This window comes from Bidens hawaiensis, unplaced genomic scaffold, assembly GCF_021521415.1.
Source record: "Bidens hawaiensis isolate Kalapana, Puna unplaced genomic scaffold, B.hawaiensis_p1.1 tig00019689_1, whole genome shotgun sequence".
Taxonomy (NCBI): Eukaryota; Viridiplantae; Streptophyta; class Magnoliopsida; order Asterales; family Asteraceae; genus Bidens; species Bidens hawaiensis.
This window is the reverse complement of record NW_027492991.1, coordinates 370,168-392,257: the sequence shown is the minus strand read 5'-3', so window position 1 is coordinate 392,257 and position 22,090 is coordinate 370,168. Positions and strand designations below refer to the sequence as shown.

The 22,090-nt window shown below is 39.9% G+C and overlaps 2 protein-coding genes across 2 annotated transcripts; both read left to right on the top strand.

Annotated features, from left to right (window-relative positions):
* Nucleotides 1-1,553: 1,553 nt before the first annotated feature.
* Nucleotides 1,554-5,447, top strand: LOC143559022 (uncharacterized). Its single transcript, XM_077047730.1, has 4 exons — nt 1,554-1,565; nt 3,725-3,872; nt 3,951-4,111; nt 5,179-5,447. Exons 1-4 carry the CDS (start codon nt 1,554-1,556, stop codon nt 5,299-5,301), a joined length of 444 nt encoding a protein of 147 aa, XP_076903845.1. The 3' UTR covers nt 5,302-5,447.
* Nucleotides 5,448-11,238: 5,791 nt separating this feature from the next.
* On the top strand, nt 11,239-11,778 carry LOC143559021 (uncharacterized protein At5g39865-like). Its single transcript, XM_077047729.1, has one exon. It carries the CDS (start codon nt 11,239-11,241, stop codon nt 11,776-11,778), a length of 540 nt encoding a protein of 179 aa, XP_076903844.1.
* The last annotated feature ends 10,312 nt before the right edge of the window (nt 11,779-22,090 follow it).

The following is a 22,090-nucleotide window of genomic DNA, read 5'->3' as shown; positions in this document are numbered from 1 at the left end:
TTTCTTCGATGTCTTTCAACATCGCTTCTGGCTCAAGGCTTTTGATGACCAAGTCATCCATGTAAACTTCCAAGTTCCTCCCGATTTGGGCATGGAACTCTTTGTCCATCAGGCGTTGGTATGTGGACCCGGCATTCTTAAGTCCGAATGGCATCATTTGATAACAAAATGTGCCATCGGGCATCCGAAATGCGGTTTTGTCCTGATCGTCAACAGCCATATGGATTTGATGGTACCCTTTATACGCATCAAGGAAGCATTTAAGGCGAAACGGTGCTAACGAATCTACCTTCAGGTCAATTTCGGGTAACGGGTAACAATCTTTGGGGCATGCTTTATTCAGGTCTTTAAAGTCTATGCACATGCGCCATTGTTTGTTGGATTTCGGTACCATGACGGGATTTGCAACCCATGTTTGATATTTACTAACGCGTACGATGCCTGCGTCAAGGAGTTCCTTGGCTTGGGTTCTACACGCGTTAGCCTGTTCCGCACCTATTACGCGACGCTTTTGTATGACTGGTGGAAAAGCCGGGTCATATTTGAGCTTATGCTCCGCCTTACTTCGGGGTACACCAGTCATGTCAGCTGGTGTCCACGCAAAGATGTCAGCATTTTTTTGCAATAAGCGTTTGAGTAAGGTGCGTGTGGGATCAGTGATTGTTGGGCCAATGATAACGGCCTAGTCAGGGTATTTGCCATTGAAGGCCCATTCTTCTGGCTCGGTAATGGTTGGTTTAGCCATCTTTGGTTTGGGGTTAGATGAGACAGATGCGATGCATACCTGGGGAATACCCGTGATCATCGAGACACCCTCAGCTGTTGGCCACCCCATCATGCCATGGACTGAAGACACCACGGCATTAAATCTTGCCATCCCATCTCTCCCGAAGAGGATGTCGTATGTGTGGTGTGGCTTCCTCATTACGACGAAGTCCACGTCTTCTGTGAGGGAGTACTTCCCGTCCGTGAGAGTGACGGGGAAAGATAGGATACCCAAGGGGGTGTTTGTGCTGCCATCGAACCCTTCCATTGAGGCGTAGACCGTTTCCAGGTGTTCTTTGTCTTCGTCGTCTAGCTTGTCGAAGAACTGCCTATACATGACCGTTGACGAAGCGCCGTTATCAGCAAGAGTGCGGGAGGTGATGTAGTGCCCCAGCTGGCTTTTGAGCACTATGGGGCCTTCTTTGTTGGGCCCTCCTGGCACACGCGGGAAGCGCACTTCAGCTTCCTTCCACGCACTTGGCTCTGTCGTTCGTCGTTTTCTTCCTCTGACGTTGCCATGAACCATGTGGATGCTGATGTCGACGGGCTTTCGTCCGTTGCCCTTGTACCGATTGTCATTTCTCCCTCCGTTCTTGATTGACGCCACGAGGTGTGTAAGTTTTCCATCTTTGACGAATGTTTCGACAATATCCTTCAAAGACGTACACTCCTCTGTGGTGTGGCCTTTTGTCCCGTGGAAGTCACAGGATTTGCTCTGATCAGCGTTATGACGCTGTCGGATTATTGGAGCCTTTGGCCGCGGGAGTTTCTCGGTGGCAAATATCTCGATGACGCTTTTTGTGAGTGGCGTCCATCTGGGATTCCGGGACGAGTGTGTGTTGTCCCTTCCGCCTAATAGAGGGCGAGAGCTAGATGAGGTGTCAAAGTTTATCCTTGACTGCCAAATACCAAGCTTCCTCTTTTTATTATGTCGGGCGGTACGGACATTATTTTCTCTGGTCCTCTGCGTGTAGAGATTTGTGCTCTGGGGAAGATTTCTACCCAGTTGCTTCTCCGTCTCGGCAAAGCGTTTAGCTACCGTCATGATGGCATCCCACGTAGATGGCATGCCATCTTTACCCGTCAAAGTGCGGATAAGCTCTGGGTACTCGGCGCCCTGGATGAAAGCGGCGCGAACAAGATCTTCGCTTATAGTGCCTAGACTTAGCTTCTTTGAGTTGAAGCGAGTGATGAAGTCTAGCAAAGATTCGTCTTCCTCTCGGACGCAGTTGAGAATCGTCCACTGCTCTTCAGTATATTTTCTTTGTTGACTGAAGTGCTGGCTAAACTTGTGCTGGAAGTCTGCCCAATCATAGATGTGGTGGACCGGTAGACGATCAAACCACGCTCTGGCTGCCCCGACGAGCGTCATTTGGAACATGTAACACCACGTGGGTTCCGTCTAATTACTGTCGGTTGCCCCCGCTATGAATCTGTTCAAGTGATCGTCTGGGTCGGATACGCCATCACAAGTGCCTATGTTGGACATCTGTTTGGCAATCTTTGGAGCGATTGCTTCCGCAATGTCTCTTGCAAACTTGGACGTTCCCGCATTTGCAACAATCGGTCTGAAAGTTTTGGAGAAGTCACGTGGGTTTCCCCCCGCGCTCTTTGGCTTGAAAGTTTCTCCAAAATTTCTTTTCGAGCGGAAGTCAACTTCTTTACGCTTCCCTTTCGCCTTATGACGAGGGTTTGCGTCACTGTCAGATTCTTCCCAACCGTCATCCGAATACTCGCAATCATTGCTCGTGTTGAGCTGTTGTCGAGTGCTTCCGAATTCGTCGTTGGCCTGTTGGAGTGAACGTAAACGTTCATCCAACTCAGCTTGGAATTCTTTCTGACGTGCTTCCGCCCAAGCTTTAACTTGATCTAGTGTTTGGCGGGGAAGCTTCGTTTGTTGCTTCTCCACCTGGGTATCAATGAATCCCAGGGGAGGATTGTTTACTACACTTGCCCCGGATTGGGTAGCTGGGGTAGTGTTCGTAAAAACCGTGTATTCACCGGTATTCCCCCCAGTAGCTGGGGTTGTGGTTACCGGGGTTTCTTGGTCACTCGGTGGCCTTGGCCTCGGAGTAACCTTAACCATCTTTCCAGAAATTTTGAAAAAACTGAGAAAAAGAATTAGTTCTAGCTTAATGCACGGATTGCGCCAATGAAGAAACACTAAATGACCCCGGCAGATTACGGATAATCTTAGGGTTAAGTAGATGTTTCCCACGAGGGTTAGGTCCGGCAAAGATGGTTATTCTTCTTGACCTGCAAAACAGACACCGTGAGCTCGTCACTGAGAAGGGGGGGGGTTCCTCCTTGTGACCACCCTCCGGCGTGAGAATCAGACTAGATTGCTCTGAATATAAGTGTATATTGAGAGGAATAGCTAGAGAGAAGATAAGATGATCATACCATTCCAAGGTGTTGGAGTATTTATAGCCGAATGTAGGTTTCCAAGCAGGTACGGCCAGCTGTATAATATTCCTTTTCCACCAACTACGGGCTATGTACGTGCCACGATGGGAGTTGGTGGGTAGGCAGCGGCTGATAGTGACATTTTGTACTGGAGCGTGCTCCTCCTCGTACTATTGTCGGTGAGCTGTTACCCTGTGATTGGTTCATGGGCTGCTTTGGTCATATCTTGTCTATTTTGTCCATACCTTGGCAGGTATAGTACAAAAGATTTTCTAGAAGCGTACGGACTAGCTCTTTTAGGCGGGAATATTCTCGCCCTGCTCATTCCTTTTTCAGGTGACATTACTGAAGTATTAAGAGTTAGTGCCTTATGCGTGTAGCCCTACTGTTAGTGCGGGTGGCCTTCCTTCTTGGCTTGTACCCACAACTGCGGGGACAGGCAGGGTACTGTACCAAGGGAGGCTTTCCTGCGGGAACAGCTGGCTTACTGCGTGTAAGGTCTTCATCTCTCTGAGCATGGTGGGTCCTGTGGAACCAGTTGGTCTTTGCGCAGACGTACCTCTTCAAGGTGTGTCTTGCGGGTCCAACTGGGCTTTGCGGGGACCTACCTCTTCATGCCGTGAAGGTAAGTGGAGTTGAGATCGATCCTTACCCAATTGTAAGAGGCAAAGAGACCACTTTTACTATTACTGCATCTACAGGTACAGTATTATGCTATTCTCTCTAGATTTTAAGCATTATAATTAATAGCACCGTATTTATGGTTTGTTGGAACGCAGAAACACCAATCTCTGGAGGGAACCTTGTGATCGATGTTTCGTACTACTTTTTTGGGGTGTATAGTGAGACCAGTGACCTCTGCAACAAGACATCGTGCCCTGTTACCACCGGTGACTTTGCAATCTCTCATTCCCAATCATTACCATCAGTAACTCCACCTGTAAGTTTTTTGTTCTCTATATTATTTTTCACTTATGCAAAATGTTGTATATGTTTATATCTATTGTTTCTATCATTTATTTTGCTTGATGATGACTTTTATTTCTTTTTAGAAAATTCCATGCCTATAGATATGCATTTTTTATAACATTTCTTTGGGCCTGATTTTCTGCAATGTGTGGCAGTGGCAAGCTGTCCATGAATATGGGATAACCCTATTAGAATAAATACTTTTTTGTCCAACTCCAGATGTTTCACTCGAAAATATGATTTTGTTATGCCTTCAGCGTTAACTTCCATTTTTCCTAAATTAAAAAAAAAATGAAATTTTGGGTTAGTTTGTTTATTGAACTTAATATGGTTTTATAACAAACTTTGTAAGTTAAGAATATTGTTCAGCTATAAAAAAAAATTAATAAATAACAATATTATGAGTTATTGTTCTATACAGATTCAAAGCAAAATGAGTTCGGGTCATAACGGGTCATTTAGAAAACGTATCAATTTGGTATAAGTCAAAACGAGTTGTGGCCAAAATGGATTCAGGTTGAAATGAAGCGTTTTGGAAAACCCAAATCGGTTGACAGTGTTGGCTAAGACATAAGGACTGAGAACTGGATCATGGGGTTGAGTCGATCTGGTCCTTTTCGGGTGTTTGGATTGGTCTTGCACTAAAATTCGGGTGGGATTGAATTCGAAGGGGCTAGGCGATTTGAGGGCTTCCATGTACACACAAATTGTTTCATATTTTGTACACACATACATACATTCTAGCTCTGCCATGTACACACACGAAATGTGTTATGCACATACAGTCATACAACGATACCTCGTACACAAACTATACCTCGTACAAAAACTATTTCATACACAGGTGTATGTTTAGGGGGAAAACCATATAAATATCTATGTGGATCTAAATATTTGAATATATATACTTTCATATGAGTTGGTATCAAATGTATTATTTACTTTGATAGATGTTCTTATGGTAGTCAAAATAAATAACCTGGTAGACTGTTCGTTTTCCATAAAGCTGCTAACGTGTATTATTGTGAAAAAAATCAGGGTTCGTATACGCTCACAATGAAGCTGCAAGATGGTAAGAAAAAGGAGTTGACATGCATCACATTTGACTTCAGCATTGGCTGGTACAACTCTGACTCTGAGGAGGCAGTTGCTTCTATTTAGGTAACCAAAACTGTTATCAATATTGTAGATAATCCAAACCCCATGTTCTTGTGTCTTTTGTTTCAGTACTGCGTTGTTATATGTCAATAAATGATGTTTCCTTGTGTAATTATTGTTTCCTCATATGTCATATATCTTAGCAGTTACCGGTGTGTGTTTAATGATTAGAAACAATTGAGTATCCCGATCAAGAAACGAACATCATGATATATTGTTGCTTAAAGTCATCATGATTTTATAAAGTTGTGATTATGATGTTCAACTTAATCAAATTTGACATTCCTATAGTATATTTAATATCTGCCCGCCAGCTACTAGATAAAATGCTTATGTGAGACTTACATGATTTTTGTGAAGAAAACAAGTACAAATCAACATGTTTTCAGCAGGTTGATACACTTAAAAGTCTTTTTTTATGTGGTATAGCCTATTAAATCTTTTTATCCAGCAAGTAGAAGAACATACAAGAGCATTCAGATTGTTGAAAACGTATTTAATAAATCATGTGAAGCATGTGCTAAGGTAGTTGAAAACATTTTTGATAAATCATGTGAAGCATTTGCTAAAAATATAAAGGGTTAAAACATGCATGCAATCCTTTGCTATACGTATAAAGGATACAGAAGTGTATGCACATTATCATATGAGATATCTGTGTTAATAAATTAACAATTGTAGTTATTATGTTGTCACTAACTTTAGGTCCATTTTAATTTTGTTGATTCAATGTCAGCAACACCACATAGTTTGTTTTGTTTTTTTATCCCGTTCATGACTACACATCACCATCTCATTATTTTAACTTCATTGCATTTTGTCATTTATGATCTCTTATTGAATTATCTTTGTCTTTTATCGTTTTAAGATCTCTTATTGAATTTCCTTTGTCTGTGAACTTAGAAGATAATGAAGTTAGTGTTAATGATCTTTTTTTGAATTTACTTTGCTTTCATAATGATGATGAGGGAAGTTGATCTCAATGTTGTTGAAGATTGTAGTGAGAGTGAACAAGATTATGATAAGGATGTTGAGGATGATGATTATGAGGACGCATGTGTTTTGTATCCTTTTTATGATCCTAATACGAATTGGAAATTAGCGAAGCCAATAGTAGCAATGAAATTTTAGAGTCATGCGCAACTAAAAAACATGATGAGTGATTATGGTGTTGCAAATGGTCACTAATTAGTATTCACGGTAAACTACCACAATAGGATGTTAGTTAGATGTGGGACAAAGATTCCGAAGATGATGAGAAGGGGGAGAGAAGAAAGCGTGGAAGTGTCCGTTTAGGCTTTGGGCCTCTAGATTAGAGGCACATATTCTTTTCAAATAAAATCACTAATTGATAAACATACATGCTCAAGGAAGTTTTATTTGGATTCGTTTGTTACATATTCTTGGATTGCAAAATGATATTTTCAAGCAAATAATTAACAATCATGACATTAGTTTTAAGGAAATGTAGCAAAATATCATAAGAAAATACCAATGCAAAATGAGTCCTGGACAATGTGGTAGAGCAAAATAGAAGGTATTGAATGGCTTTGAGGGTGGGTTGAATGAGCATGATGCAAAAGCTGAGATATTGGAAACAAATCCCGGGAGCATTGTGAAGATGGTTGTGGAAACGATGCCAAATGTAGAGATTTATTTTAGTAGTAGAGGCCTTGAAACTACCACTTGGATCTGAAACCTACACGCTAATGCTCACGATTTAGATAGCCATATTGGTAATTTGTTGGAGATCTCTCAAAAGGTATTTAGTGCACATTCATGTTTTTATTCTCCATCATCTTCCTATGGCTGAGTCGCATGTATTTCCACGATGCTCTTTATTATGAACTATGAAGCATGGCTAAGCGATACGACTCATTTTAGGCTTAGTGTACATGTTGTTTGGCCGATCATCGGGGACAAGAAATCTTGAATGGTGACGTTGGCAACTACTAAAATAAATCTCTCCTTTTGGTATCATTTCCACAATCATCTTCATAGTGCTCCCCGGGTTTGTTTCCAATATCTTAGCTTAATATTCTGAAAGTCTTGCATAATGCTCTTTCAACCCACCGTATAAGTTTTCCAATACCTTTTGATTTGCTCTAACACATTGGCTGGGACTCACTTTGCATTGGTATTTTCTCATGATATCTTGTTCCATTTCCCCAAAACTAATTCCGTGATTGTTAATAATTTGCTTGAAATTTCGTTTTGCAATCAAAAAATATGTAACAAGCGAACCCAAATAAAACTTCCTTGAGCATGTATGTTTATCATTTAGTGTTTTTATTTGAAAAGAATCCGCACATGTAATCCTAGAGGCCTAAAGCCTAAACGGACACTTCCACTCTTTCTTTTTCCCCTCTTCTCATCGTCTTCAGTTTCGTTTGTCCCACATCTTACTAACAACCTGCTGTGATCGGTTACTGTGAACACTAATTGGTGACCGTTTGCAACACCATAATCACTCAACATGTCTTTCAATTCCGCATGACTCTCAAATTTCATTGCTATGATGTGCTTCATTAATTTACAATCCCTATTAGAATCATAACTAAGATACAAAACACATGCGTCCTCATAATCATTATCCTTATCATAATCTTGTTCACTTGCACTCCAATCTTCAATAGTATTGAGATCAACTTCATTCTCATAATTGTTGCCAAACAAAGTAAATTTAAGAAAGTTTCATTAAATCATCGGCTCACATACAATATCTTCTTCTGGATGAAAAGATTTAATAGGATGTATGACATAAAAATAAACTTTAGGTGTATTCAACTCGCCAAAATCTTGTTCGTTTGTACTTGTTTTCTTCACAAAAATAATGCAAGTCTCACATACGCGTTTTATTGAGCAGTTTGAGTGCACACTAAATATACTAATGTCAAATTTGATTAAGGGATTGGTTGGTAGTCTCTTAATAACCGTCTTAATAACCGATAAGAGGTTACCTCTAAATGCTAAATGCTTAATAGGTAACCTTAAGTCTGAATGGCTAAGAGGTAACCATTAAGAGACTATGAATCAATAAGAGGTAGCCTTATAATGACCATTAAAATACTACCAAACATCCCCTAAGTTGAACATCATAATCATAAAGTTATTCAATCATGATGACTTTGAGCAACAAGATATCATGAGAAATATCTTGTTTAAACAACTCCATGGCATCAAAAGGGGTCACACAATAGACAATTAAGAAGAAAAATTGAAATATCTTGTTTAAACAACTCAGGGGTCACACAATAGACAATTAAGAAGAAAAATTACTGAAACCTAGTTGTCATTGTTATTGGATTGGTCGACTTCCTCCTTAACACTGGATAATAAATCTGGTTCTTGATTCTTGATGGACGTTCGAAGAAGACACAAGATGGTAGGGCTGGTTATCTAGTATTGAAACATTAACTAACCTAAATAACCAATTATCTAGGTAAAATAACTCTTTTTGTAGGTAAAATATTTAGGATTGAAACATTAAATAAGCGTTAAGTGGCCTAATTATAACAAAATTTTACACTAGTGACCTAATTGGGACACTTCTAAAATTTTATTACAATTTTGTTAGATAATTCGTTAGTTATTCTAAAATTATCTCTCTCTCAAATCTCATCTCTTCAAATTTTTATTTATCTCCTCCATTCCGATACATTTTTTGGACTCGTCTATTGGACTGCGGATGACATGTGTTGGAAGTTCCTTTTGTTCCCACTTTAAATTCGGAACGGTGTAACGCATGACTTCGGAATTACCTTTCGTTCCCACTTTACATTCGGGGTTTCTAATCATTGGCAGACCAGGTGTAGGTGTTGGCCGACCCCTATGAAATTTTTTTAAAGGTATATGTTAAAATCTCTATTGACCTATTAATTTTGGCGCCGACCTTCCTGTGAAATTTTTTCATGGGTCCGCCACTGTTTCAAATAAAAAGATACGTTAAGTTTTGGAAAACATAATAGAACACAATTTTCTGAGTATACAACAGTTCTAAGAGATTAGAATGTGTTTGCTTTGCAACATATTCCAGAATATTCCCTATTAATCCCTATTGATCGCCCGTCGACGCACAACCACTCAACTAGCACCTAGCAAGTTCGCTATTCTACACCACTGTCAGGAATCATGTACATTTACAATGAAGCTGCTAGATAGTAACCAGAAGGAGTTGGCTTGTTCCAGTTAAATAGTAGAATCTGTTTTCTCAACCAACCCATTAATAAAATGTTAAAACAGATATTGAAGATCATCACATGTTCCTTGCGTCCTTTGTTTCTGTACTATGTTTCTGATGTTTATGGTTACTATGTCCTATGTTTGACTATATGTGCATTTGAATGTGATGCTTTCCCATGTTAGTCTATCTCCTTATCAGCATATGCTTTTGATTGAAAGTTCTCATTAATTTTAACTTCTGAAATCACATAATGATGCATGTGTGCATGTTATCACAGTGAGTCAGTGACTTCTATCTTCATCCTTTAAGGTTTAACTCAAAACAGATATTGTAGATGATCCCATGTTTCTTATTATGTCCTCTGCTTCTGTATTATGTTGTTTGATAGAGTCTGACTGTAATAAGTTAATAACGGATCTGTTATTGTATAACCTTATCTGCATGTGTGTTATATTAATGTACCAGTGGGGTAGTTATCATTAGAAGTTGAGACAGGTATCATGCTTTGGGTAAAAGAGTCTTTTAACCCCTCCACTCATTCCTTAACTTTATATCCACAAAAGTCTGATTGATGAAAAAGACTAAAAAAGAGAGGTGCTTTTAGCCCTTGTGAGTGGTGCCATAGCTTGTCTCCCTTTGTGTTTATAATCTGGTTCCCCATCTTCATCATTGCCTAACACCTTAGCTCGAACTTTAGTCGATCTTCGAGGTCTTTTTCGTTTTTTCGCTTGTGCCCATGTGTGTTGTCAGTTTTGATTGATAATGAGTTTAAAGACCATCTCAGCCAATAGTCATTTTTGTGACCATTTTGGAGAGAGGGGATGGAGTTATTGAGTTAATCCTGAAGTTAACGAAAAACAGAAAGTTTGTTTGGAGTTAATTAGATAGAGATAGTTTAAGTCTTAGTGATAATCCCCTATTCATAGGTTCACAGCAATAGAGTTTTGAGTCAAAGAAGTTAACTTGTTTTAACTTGTGTCAAGTTTGAGTTTGTTAATAATACAGTCGGTACTTTTTTTAACTTTGAATCCTGTGTGTTTGTGATTCATCGATAATTGTCTTGTTTACAAAGAAGATTTTTTTTACCGGTAAAATCCTTAAAAGTGTCCGTTTGGTAGATTGAGTTCCTCAATCTATCCCTTTTGACTATTTTCTTTCCAATATGTCTCTCCAACACAGAGCGGAGGCCACAATGTTAGGCGAGCAGACAAGGGACGACGGTATTTAAATCCTACTAAGACTCCACGTGTCCATATTTTAGTAATACCGTTGGAAGGGTTGGAGGACGATGTTATACCGTCTTCCGATGGTGTAATACTATTGGAACGATGCAACACGAGCTAGTTTGTAAATATATAGGCATGTCGACTTATATTTGGACACGTGGCAACATGTGATTTAGCTTTGAACAGTCGTGTCTGCCTATCTAATACAGTTTTTAGTTAGCTGCTCTAACCGGTTACTATAGTTTAGTTTCTCAAACCAAAATGTTAGAACACACAAGCCCACCAAAGACAAGCACTAGATAAGACCTCTACCTCTCACCTTCTCTTGTACCCTATCTGGTCCCATCAAAAGTGATCGATCGATATGGAAATACCTTACGTTTATTCACATTTGTTTATTACTGATGTTTTCATAACCGGATCAATCATTGAACCGGATGTGTTACTAGTCTGCTTTTAAAAACAGTGGTTGTTATATTCAAAGTTATTATAAATACTCTGTCCCTTCAGCCTAACTTAAGTAGTTAAGAAATGAAAGGAAAGAAAGGGAGGTTCTTGAGTAAACTAAAGTCCATTTCCGCCATTTCCAATCTCAAACAAGGTCTAGTTTTCCACGAAACCGCCTTCAATCAACACTCTCAAACACCATCAAATGAAACCGATAATGAACAAGTTTCTAGACCACTCACCGAACCCAAAAACCGTTTATTATTGGTGGACTTCGAAGCAAAGTGTCCACCAGGCGGTAGTGACACCGTTATCCTTTACACGACAAGCTTAAGAGGCATACGCAAGACTTTTGAAGATTGTAACACCATAAGGTTTCTTTTAGGAAGCTTTAAGGTTTTGTACGACGAAAGAGATGTTTCCATGCACATGGAGTTCAGAGAGGAGCTGTGGCGGACATTGGGCGGGCGGGTTATCCCGCCTAGGTTGTTTATTAAAGGAAGACATGTTGGCGGGGTTGATGAGGTAGTTGGGTATCATGAGCAAGGGAAGTTGGTAGACCTTTTGGATGGGATACCGAAACGTAGATTTTATGGATTTCGTATGACTTGGATAACTTTCTAAATCGTATAAAAATATGAGAATTTCTTTCTACGAAATCAACAACGGGATAACACCACAAGTAATTTTCTAAAAAAAAAATAGAATTTCTTTTCTGTGAAAATGAAGTACGAAAGTTACTATTGAACTTCAATAGCTTAGTTGCTACCGGGTATTAACAACTTGCTATTGATTTCCAGTCACTTTTAAAGATAATTTTTGTCCAGCCTTTTGTCACCTAGTATTTGATTTCTAGTGTGATCCTAATTGGGCGTTACTTTGACCCCCACAAGGGGCCACCCTCTTACGCTGCTTGTAATGACTAAAATAGTCCAACTAAGACAACCTAACTTCAGTTTACTATCAGCTCTCAATTCTATTAAATCAAGTTCTAATTTGCGTCAGAGACTTTAAGTTTAAAGATCTCTTGAATGTGCATGTAAAATTGGAATTTGAATGGATTTAATTGGAGAAATTTGTGTTGGTGTATTCTAAATTCTAATCCCTTTCTCTCAAAATAAACACAACATTTTCTCCCAAGGTTTTAACCATGAACATTAAGGATTAACATTGTTTATAACAAGGATGCAAGTGTGTTGATATATACAAAGTGAAGGACAATTATTGTAACTAGGGTTTGGTCATGATAGTGAAATCGTTTTTGCCCCTGGCCACACCATTTTTTGATGGAACAAACTAACGGGGTTAGACGGCACCATACCCCTACTATGTGAAATATCAATCAATAGCCAAACAAGTTCACTGCTTGGTTTTTGCAGTACCGCTTTGCCATATCAACATTGTCTTGAGTCTTGCCACTTCCATTTCATGTCGCATGGGGTGCATCTATCCCTTCCCTCTCATCCCTTCATATCAGCGCCAAGTCAGATTTCATCCACCTCTTCCCTCTCATCTCTTACAGTACCCATGGTATCCATCTTTCCAATCCTAAACTATTTTCCAATTAAATAATTAAAATAAGCAAAACTAATACAAAAGATATAAAGTTAATTTTAAATATATAGAACTAATACTTGTTTGAAAATGTTTGATTTTTTCAAAAGGTATATATACTTGTTTTAGGGATCAGCCAACAAGTATATTAACAGTCATATGACTTCTAGCTAGCGAAATCACATCCGGTAGAACCCAACGATCAACTTCAACATTGCTCGGTACTGCACACCAAGAACGGTGTTGACGGCCGACCAACCCAAATTTGTTTTTGTCACAGTGCACCAAGGACATATTTGTGGCCTAAAGACATATTACGGTATGATAAACAACTTCAATAACAATTTACAATTAAAATGCATTAGAGCTAATCGTTAGAATAGAAACCTTAAATAAGTTATATGAGTATGAATATAATCTATGCATGCATGGTGTCTGACTGTCTTCAATGATGAATTAAACATGTTACCAGACAAGATAACACATCTTAAAAGTTCACTTCAACATTCATGGAAATAAATATGGCCTTAACTAGTGTATTGTAACAAGTATTATAATTTTTCAAGATTTTTTTCAATGCGTGAGACTTGCAAATATATTCTAATTTGATCAAGACTTACTAAGTTAGAAAGTGAAGAAATAAATGTATGCCAACTATAATGCTTTGATAGTACCACTTTAGTCAACAACGGCATTCGTTTTATCATTTACGGCAATACATGAAAAGAAACATCATGGCATTCATTATTGAAAAAAAATAAACATGTTTTTGTTGTAAGAACATAACCTAACATGGTTAAACCTAATATATAGAGTACATTTAACTGCTCATCTCATCAAAAAGTTCCAAATTCTCGTACATATTCCATAACAAAAACAAAAAGAAAAGAAAAATGCACTATGTAACACTTGTGACTATCCCGACGCCATACGTTCTTCATCAAATCATCCTATATACAAACCAGTAACAGTTGATTAATATGAAAGTTAATATTCTCAAATCATGCAGCATATCTTGTATCATGTGATAACACATAACTAAAAAAATCTGACTTCTCACATGAATTCGAAACAGTTACGCCTCAATAACACATCCCGCCAACATCCACGCAACCATAAATGTTAAAACCCAAGCTACATATATCCATTCAAGTTTTTTTTTTCAAAAGTCAACTTTTATTAAAAGACACCCAACCGAGGTAAGGAAAACAACGCAAACAAATACAACATGCCTAAAAATTACAAAACGAGAAATTATGGCAATCTCTCCATAAGATAGACTTGTGTTCCGATATATTCTTTATCCATGGATATCCAAGTGATTTAATATGTTCTTTGTTTGAGAATTGAACATCGTTTCTTATCTTCTATATGCACTAACATCCAACAATATCATGATAATGCCATATAGAATGTCATTTTGACCAACGCCCTCACAAAGAATGCACATACTAAAATTAACCTAGACGCTTCTTTTTTTTATAAGACCATTAAATTCGATAACCCATCTGTCTCCTCTCTCCATCCGAACACGTTACACTTGCTCGGTATCCACTCACACCATTTGAAGTTGCAATATCTTCCAAAACTACCTACTTTAGCAATCAAACATTTAATTATTTTTACCGAAAACTAGTTCAACCCATCTCCCATCCACACTCATTTATCACGTTCCATCTTTACCACACCCGTTCAATCAAAGAAAAACACTTTCGATTCAGTAATTATCTCATCCACCTCCACTTTTGCCTGATTTTGCCAATGATAACATGTATGTAAAGTTGTAACTTGTAAACATATGCATTCAATTACAAGCAAACCCTAAACAAGATATGTTCCATATATTACTCAATCACCATAAAAGTCTAATTACCAAAATATCAAAATAGTCAAGTACAAGTCACAAAATGAAAAACATTTGTATAGTGTTGGTGCATTTTGTGACCGTCGCTATGCAATTATGACCAGCGGAACGCCACAGGCGAAGTTAGCACAACTTCGCCTTAGGCGAAGTTAGAACAACTTCGCCAACGGCGAAGTTGTAACAACTTCTGCCTTAGGCGAAGTTATCACAACTTCGCCATAGGCGAAGTTAGCACAACTTCGCCTACTGAAGCCCAGGCCCGTAAATGTTTGTCTATATATAGTTGTGTCTTGTTTAGTTTTAGGGATCCAGAAATCAGTGTGTGTTTGAGCAGCTTGTTTATTGAGAGAGAGTAAGAGACTAGAGTCGTGTGAGACGACCCGAGGTAGAGCTCACCTCGGGTCAGTCGTGTTCTCTGTTTTTGTTACGGTATGTAACGTGATTATTTTATATATGAATCTGCAGATTTGTTTATCCCGTTCTAGTATTTGTTTGTGTGCTTGATCGTGTACGTGTTTGTGTTATTCGTCTGTACACCATAAACGAGTCTAGGAGGATTCCGCACTCCTAGACCTCGTGCGGATCTCGTATCGATCGCCGACGCCCCGGGGGGACTAACAAGTGGTATCAGAGCCTTAGGCTCTTACGCTATGGTTCGAGATCTGCGTTTTGGTGTTTCTGGCACGTTTCTGTGCGTTTCTGGCCGAACAGTTCTTCAGGCGAAGTTATTGTTCATCAGGCGAAGTTGCCGTCACTGTTCGTAGGGTTTCAGCGAAGATATAAGGTCTGGCGAAGTTATGAACAGGCGAAGTTGACTTTAGGCGAAGTTGACTTCTCGGCGAAGTTATAGCCAGGCGAAGTTATGAACAGGCGAAGTTATGAACAGGCCAGGCGAAGTTATGAACAGGCGAAGTTATGAACAGGCCAGGCGAAGTTATGAACAGGCCAGGCGAAGTTATGGCCAGGCGAAGTTAGCAGCCAGGCGAAGTTATGGCCAGGTGAAGTTAGCAGCCAGGTGAAGTTAAAAAAAAAAAAAAAAAAAAAAAAAAAAAAAAAATTGTTTGGAGTTTTCGTCTGTATGGCCGGGTGTACACGATTATTGTGAGACCGAAGATGTTGTTCCGTCAACGAGTGATCTTGTTATCTTTTGGTTTTACGTGTGAACAAATACGTGTCAACTCTGATTTGGAGTTGAGGTTGTGAATGGGTTATTGTTTGTAACTGGATATTGACACATATTCGGGTGTTTGTGGGAAAGGAAATTGTTGTTGTTCGTGGTGACCAACCGAAGAAAGTCAAATTGAACTGAAGGTTTTTCGTCATTACTGGATTGCGGTCAGAGCATATTTTTTATGTTATTTTCAAGGCGTTCGAGAATTGGATCCTGAAACGTGATGCTTATTTATTAGAGTGAAGATTCTGGAACAAGTTGGATTTAACCGGGAATTAAAGTGTTTATGTTCCTGATCGTTATCCCTGGTGATTGAAGATGCTTCAGATTTTTTAATGGTCGTGTGTCAGATTCTGTCAGGGTGGTTTTGTGATGAAATTGATCACTTGATGTTGAGTAGTTGAAGATTAAACCTTATCGTATGCCGACGATTTGGTGAAGTTGTGGAGGAAGCCCAACTTCATGTGTTGGTGAAGTCAGATGGACTCACGTGATTGGTTGAGATGATCTATTGGCACGAGGATGCATGCATTACAAAGACCTCAATCGTTATAGTCGGAGAAGCTTACACTGAAGGGGAGATCTGATATGGAAGACGCTGGGTGATTGGTAGATTTGTGAAGCTACAGGACAGTTTCCGACACGGCTGGTTGACTGCAAACAGAAGATCATCAGTTAAGAGGGAGTCTGTTGGTGCATGTTTTGTAACAGATGATCTTTCGTGTTTGTTAGAATTGAGAGCAACGGTCAAAGGGGAGACTGTTGGTGCATTTTGTGACCGTCGCTATGCAATTATGACCAGCGGAACGCCACAGGCGAAGTTGCTATGCAATGCAAAGTTGGTCGTTTAGGGTTTGTTTCAGTGTGTTTCATATTGGTGTTACGTGTTATTTTCTGTAATAGTGACCGTGAGTCACGTGTTCGGTTATCAATATAACGTGGTTGATTTATTGCTCGTGTGATTCTATCTCTACACTCGTAACTACCTGCGCAGGGATTCCGCACCTGCGTTGTTAGCGATATCCCGTGTACGATCCGTTCAGGAACCTTCAATTGGTATCAGAGCCAATCGGCTCGATTGTGAGGTTCGGGATTTCACGCGGGTGTAGAAAACGTCTCGTTTGACCTATTCGCGGGACGTGTTTTTGTTGGGATTGAGTTTTGCTAGTGCTTGACAGTCATTTTCAAGCCTTTGCATTGATCGGGAGCTGCTGGATTGACGAAAACAGATCTGAACAAACTTCCCTGTTCATCGGGCGAAGTTACCGTTCATCGGGCGAAGTTACCATTCTTCAGGCGAAGTTGCCGTCGCTGGAATTAGGGTTTTTGGCGAAGATATAAGGATTAGCGAAGTTAACCACAACTTCGCTCACTTCATAAGTTCGCCTTAGCGAAGTTATCCGCAACTTCGCTTCATACCCAAGTTCGCTCAACTCATAAGTTCGTCAGAGCTAAGCGAAGTTATTTTTTAACTTCGCCAAATCTAGCGAATTTAAGATCTCAGCGAAGTTCTCTTTTCAGCGAAGTTAACTTTCAAGCGAAGTTATTCTTAACTTCGCCTACTGAGCTGTTTTAATATTTTTTTTGTTTTTTTCAGGTTTTTCAGGTTTTTGCAAGGATGTCGTTGATCAACATCTCCGATTTGGTCAAGATGGAAGTAGAAGCGGGGTCTGCCACTAAGGCCCCGAGGCTGATGAAAGGAACTGACTTCGTGGCATGGAAGGACAGATTCATCCAATATATTAAATATCAGGATGCAAAGATGTGGGTGTGCATCCAGGATGGATATATCCCACCAACCATGGTGTACGAAGGTCGCTATTGTGGTTAAGAAGTACAGCAAAATGGAGGACGAAGAGAAGAAAATGTACGAGGCCGAAAGCAAGGCCCATGCTGCGATAACAATGGCACTTCCTCAAGAGGTTCTCCATACGTTCCGAAAGTACACTTCTGCAAGAGAGCTTTGGGATGCTCTTGAAAATAGATTCGAGGGGAATGTGGGTATCCGTGCATCGAAGGTAAAACTTTTGAAGACCCAGTTCTCCGTTTTCAAATTTTTGAAGAACGAATCACTGGATGATATTATCACCAGATACTATCATCTAATGACAGAGCTCAGCAATTATTCAATTGCTTACCGAGAAGAAGAGATCGTTGAAAAGCTTCTCGATGCTCTCCCACCGAAGTGGGAAATGTACACCGTCCTTATGAGGGAAGACAGAGACTTTCCAACCTATGATCTAGAAACAGCAGTAAACAAGCTCAGAACTTATGAGCTTAATATGGTTCGAAAGGAAACACCAACAGATCAGATACAAGACCCTGGTATGTATGGTGCTAAGGTTAACTCAGGCTCAAGTTCAAGGCCTGAATCTGCTGCCTTTTACTCGAAAGGGGAGTCAGGTCCTGACTCACCTCATGAAGGAAATGTTTCTGTTAACATGAATGGTGATGTATGTTTCGTTGCTGGAGGATCTAGTACTTCAAAGCCTCAAGCGTCCTCAAGTGGTTTTTCTGCACATGCCTCAAGCAATAATTATTCCAAGATGCCTATGAGTGTAAAATCTGCTGAAGAGCAATTTGCAGTCTATGCATCATTTATTGCTTCCTATGAAAACTACATCCAGGGGAAGATTGTGGACCCTGCTGTTCTGGATGAGGACTACGACCAGATCGATGCTGATGATCTGGAGGAGATGGATTTGCAATGGCAAATGGCAATGATTGTGAGGCGTGTTAAACGGTTTATGCACAAAACTGGAAGAAAGTTTGTTGGTGGTAGGCCCGGGTTCGACAAGTCCAAGGTAAGGTGCTATAATTGTCAACAGTACGGGCACTTTGCCAAGGAATGCAGAAATGAGAGGGTTGAACGAGGACAAGGTCGACCTACACAACACTCAGGAGTTAACAGAGAGATAAATGCCATGTTGACCAGAGAGGCAGGAGAGTACAACTGGAATCAACGCTCAAGTGGTTCTGGTGAGCAAGCAAACATGGCTGAGTCTGAAGCTGAAGAATGTGAGAAGGTTGAAGAAATTGAGAAAGCAAATGAAGAAGAAACCGCTTTCATGGCAAATGACAAAGATAATCGCTCCGAGGTAAGTCCTAAACCTGTTTGTACAAAATGTGAGAATTTGTCTGAGCAACTTGCGACCATAACTGATCAGTATGTTCGTTTAGATGCTGAATTTAAAAATCTTAAAGAAGATCATCATTTTACTAAGGCAAGAGAAAACAGTTTTAAAGTTAAAATAAAAGCATGTGAAAAAGATGTCAAAAGCTTAAAAACTAAACTTGCTGAAAAAATTGATGTAATTGACCTAAGCTATGAGGTTTTAGAAGAAAAAACTAAACTTATTGCTGAACGTGAAAAGCAGATTGCTGACCACCAGGTGAAAGTGGTGGAACTGAACCGAAAACTCGAGCAGTTCCGAAATTCCTCAGCTATTCTTGATCACCTTGTTAGTGATCAAGGTACCTCTCCAAAGAGAGGAGGAATTGGTTATCACGAGGTTCCACCACCGTATAACCATAATTACGCTTTTAACCCTAGTGTACAGAAATCTGCTGAGTTTGAAGTTCCTCAGACAGTTCCCATCAAGGTTACATTTAAAGAACCAACTGTTAGTAATGGCGAAACGGGTTCGCCTGTTTCTAGTGTAAATATTTCTGTTACGAGTCCAGTCTCATCGGATTCGGATAAGTTGTCCGAATCTGGTAAGACGAACGAGAATGTAGTGTTACCCACCGGTGGAGATAAAACTAAATCTTCTAAAAAGTGTACTCCACTCAACCCGTATGTCCCACCTTATGTGAGACGAACGGCTGGTAACACTGCCTCTACATCCAAACCAACATTTGACAAGAAATTGGAGAGTCGGTGTTGCTTTAGATGTAACAAATTAGGGCATTTAGTTGCAGATTGCCCTCTGGAGCCGAGATTCAGAGGTGTGAAGCCAAATAAAAATGAGAATAAGCGTCATTTTGTTCCTGCTAAAAATGAAAACTTTAAAAAATGCCATAATGTAACGAATTCAAGTTTTCATAATGACCAACCTCATTTTTACAACCAAACCTCAAGATATAACACTTTCAATTCTCAAAGGTTTGGAAGGCATTACACCCAATCTGCAAGGAGATTCCCTAACAGGACTTACAGAAATTATCCTGACGCTAACTTGAGAAAGCCAGGGTACGGGACGTATCGATCCAAGACCAATTGGTCTTGGGTCCCAAGATTCTAACTCTTTGTTTTATTGTGCAGGAACAGTTGAACAGGGCTGCAAACAATCTTTGGATTGTAGATAGCGGCTGTTCCAGGCACATGACAGGCAACAAACACTTGTTGCAAGACTTAAAACCTGTTCAGGGAGCTAGAGTTAGTTTTGCTGGTGAAAGCGGTGGAAGGATTACCGGTAGAGGAACTGTGTCGAATGGGAGAATGACACTTGAAAATGTAAACTTTGTGGAGGAATTAAAGCACAATCTGCTGAGTGTGTCGCAGATTTGTGATAAAGAATACACTGTCCATTTCACTAAGAATGAAGCGATTGTATTGAAGCCTGGTTTTCATATACCAGAAGAATGGATAGTAATGAAAGCTCCACGTGAAACGAATACATACGTGTTGGATATGAGGTCTACTGAAATGGCCACCGGAGAATCCTGTTTAATGACAAAGGCAAGCGAATCAGAATCAGAATTATGGCACAGGAGAATGGGACATATTCATCTTCGTAAGATGAACTTCATTGTCAAAAATGGGCTTGTGATGGGCGTTCCCTTAAAGAGTTTTAACTTTGAAGATAAATGCATAGCGTGCAAGAAGGGAAAACAACACAAGAAAAGCCATCTCACCAAGACGATCAACTCAATTGCTGGTACTCTAGAACTACTTCATATGGATCTCTTCGGTCCGGTGAATGTACAAAGTCTAGGCGGTACTTCTTACTGCTTGGTGATAACTGATGATTACTCGCGATACTCGTGGGTATATTTTCTGAAAACGAAAGACGAGACGACTCAGATGGTGAAGAATCTAATTACAAAAGTCGAGAACGTCATGAGTAAATCAGTTAAATTCATCAGAAGCGACAATGGGACAGAGTTCAAGAACTTTGAGATGGAAATCTTTTGTCTTCAGAAGGGTATTGAGCATCAATACAGCGCTCCGTATACTCCACAACAGAACGGAGTAGCTGAAAGGAAGAACTGAACGTTGATTGAAGGAGCCAGAACTATGCTGGCAGACTCATAGCTTCCTGTGATGTTCTGGGCTGAAGCAGTTGCTACAGCCTGCTATGTTCTGAATCGGGTGTTAACCGTTAAGAGACTTGGAAAAACTTGTTACGAGCTTATGCACGGAAGGAAGCCCAACTTGTGCGGTCTTGAACCTTTTGGGTCTCCTTGTTCGATTTTGAAGACTAATTCGAAATTTGGTGAAGTAGCTGATGAGGGAATCCTAGTCGGTTATGTTGTTGGGACTCCCAACAGACGGGTCTTCAATACGACAACTTGCAAGGTGGAGGTGGTTTGTAACACCGACATTACTAGTTACCAACCGCCAAAACCAAGCAATGGACCTGCTGAGCTGTTTGACTATGTTAAACTTTTTAAGTCGTTTAACGTACCTACTTTGGAAATTTCTGAAGAAGACGAAAGAGCAGTGACGAAGATGATATTTGATGAGGAAAAGGAGGTAGTGCAACATCAGATGACAGAAAAATCTCAGCCTTCCACATCAAACCCTATCGATACCCCTGCGGCCTCAACTGAAGATGAGTTTATTAATCCTTTTCACTCTCAGCATGAAACTACCATAGATGAGATCTCTTCAAACTTGGAAGACAATTTGCATGTCGATGTTGTTCCGACCACGAGAATTCACAAAGATCACCCATTGGAGAATGTTATAGGTGATGTGTCCTCTAGTGTACAAACCAGAAGTAGCTTGAATGAGCACACCTGTGTTTATACAAGCATTAAAGATACAGGTATCATGAACGAATGTTTGTACTCTTGCTTCATAAGCCAAGTTGAACCGAAGAATTATCAAATGGCTTTAAAGGACAGCTCGTGGGTCGAAGCCATGCAAGAAGAGTTGGCTCAGTTCGAAAAAATGGAAGTTTGGACTTTGGTTGAAAAACCAAAGAATGTGCATGCTATAGGCACGAAATGGGTGTTCAAGTGCAAGAGAGATGAAAAGGGGATTATCGTGAGAAATAAGGCGAGGCTGGTTGTTAAAGGTTTTAATCAGCAAGAGGGTATTGACTACAATGAGGTTTTCGCTCCTGTTGCCCGGTTAGAAGCGATTAGATTGTTTTTGGCGTTTGCTGCATCTAAAAAGA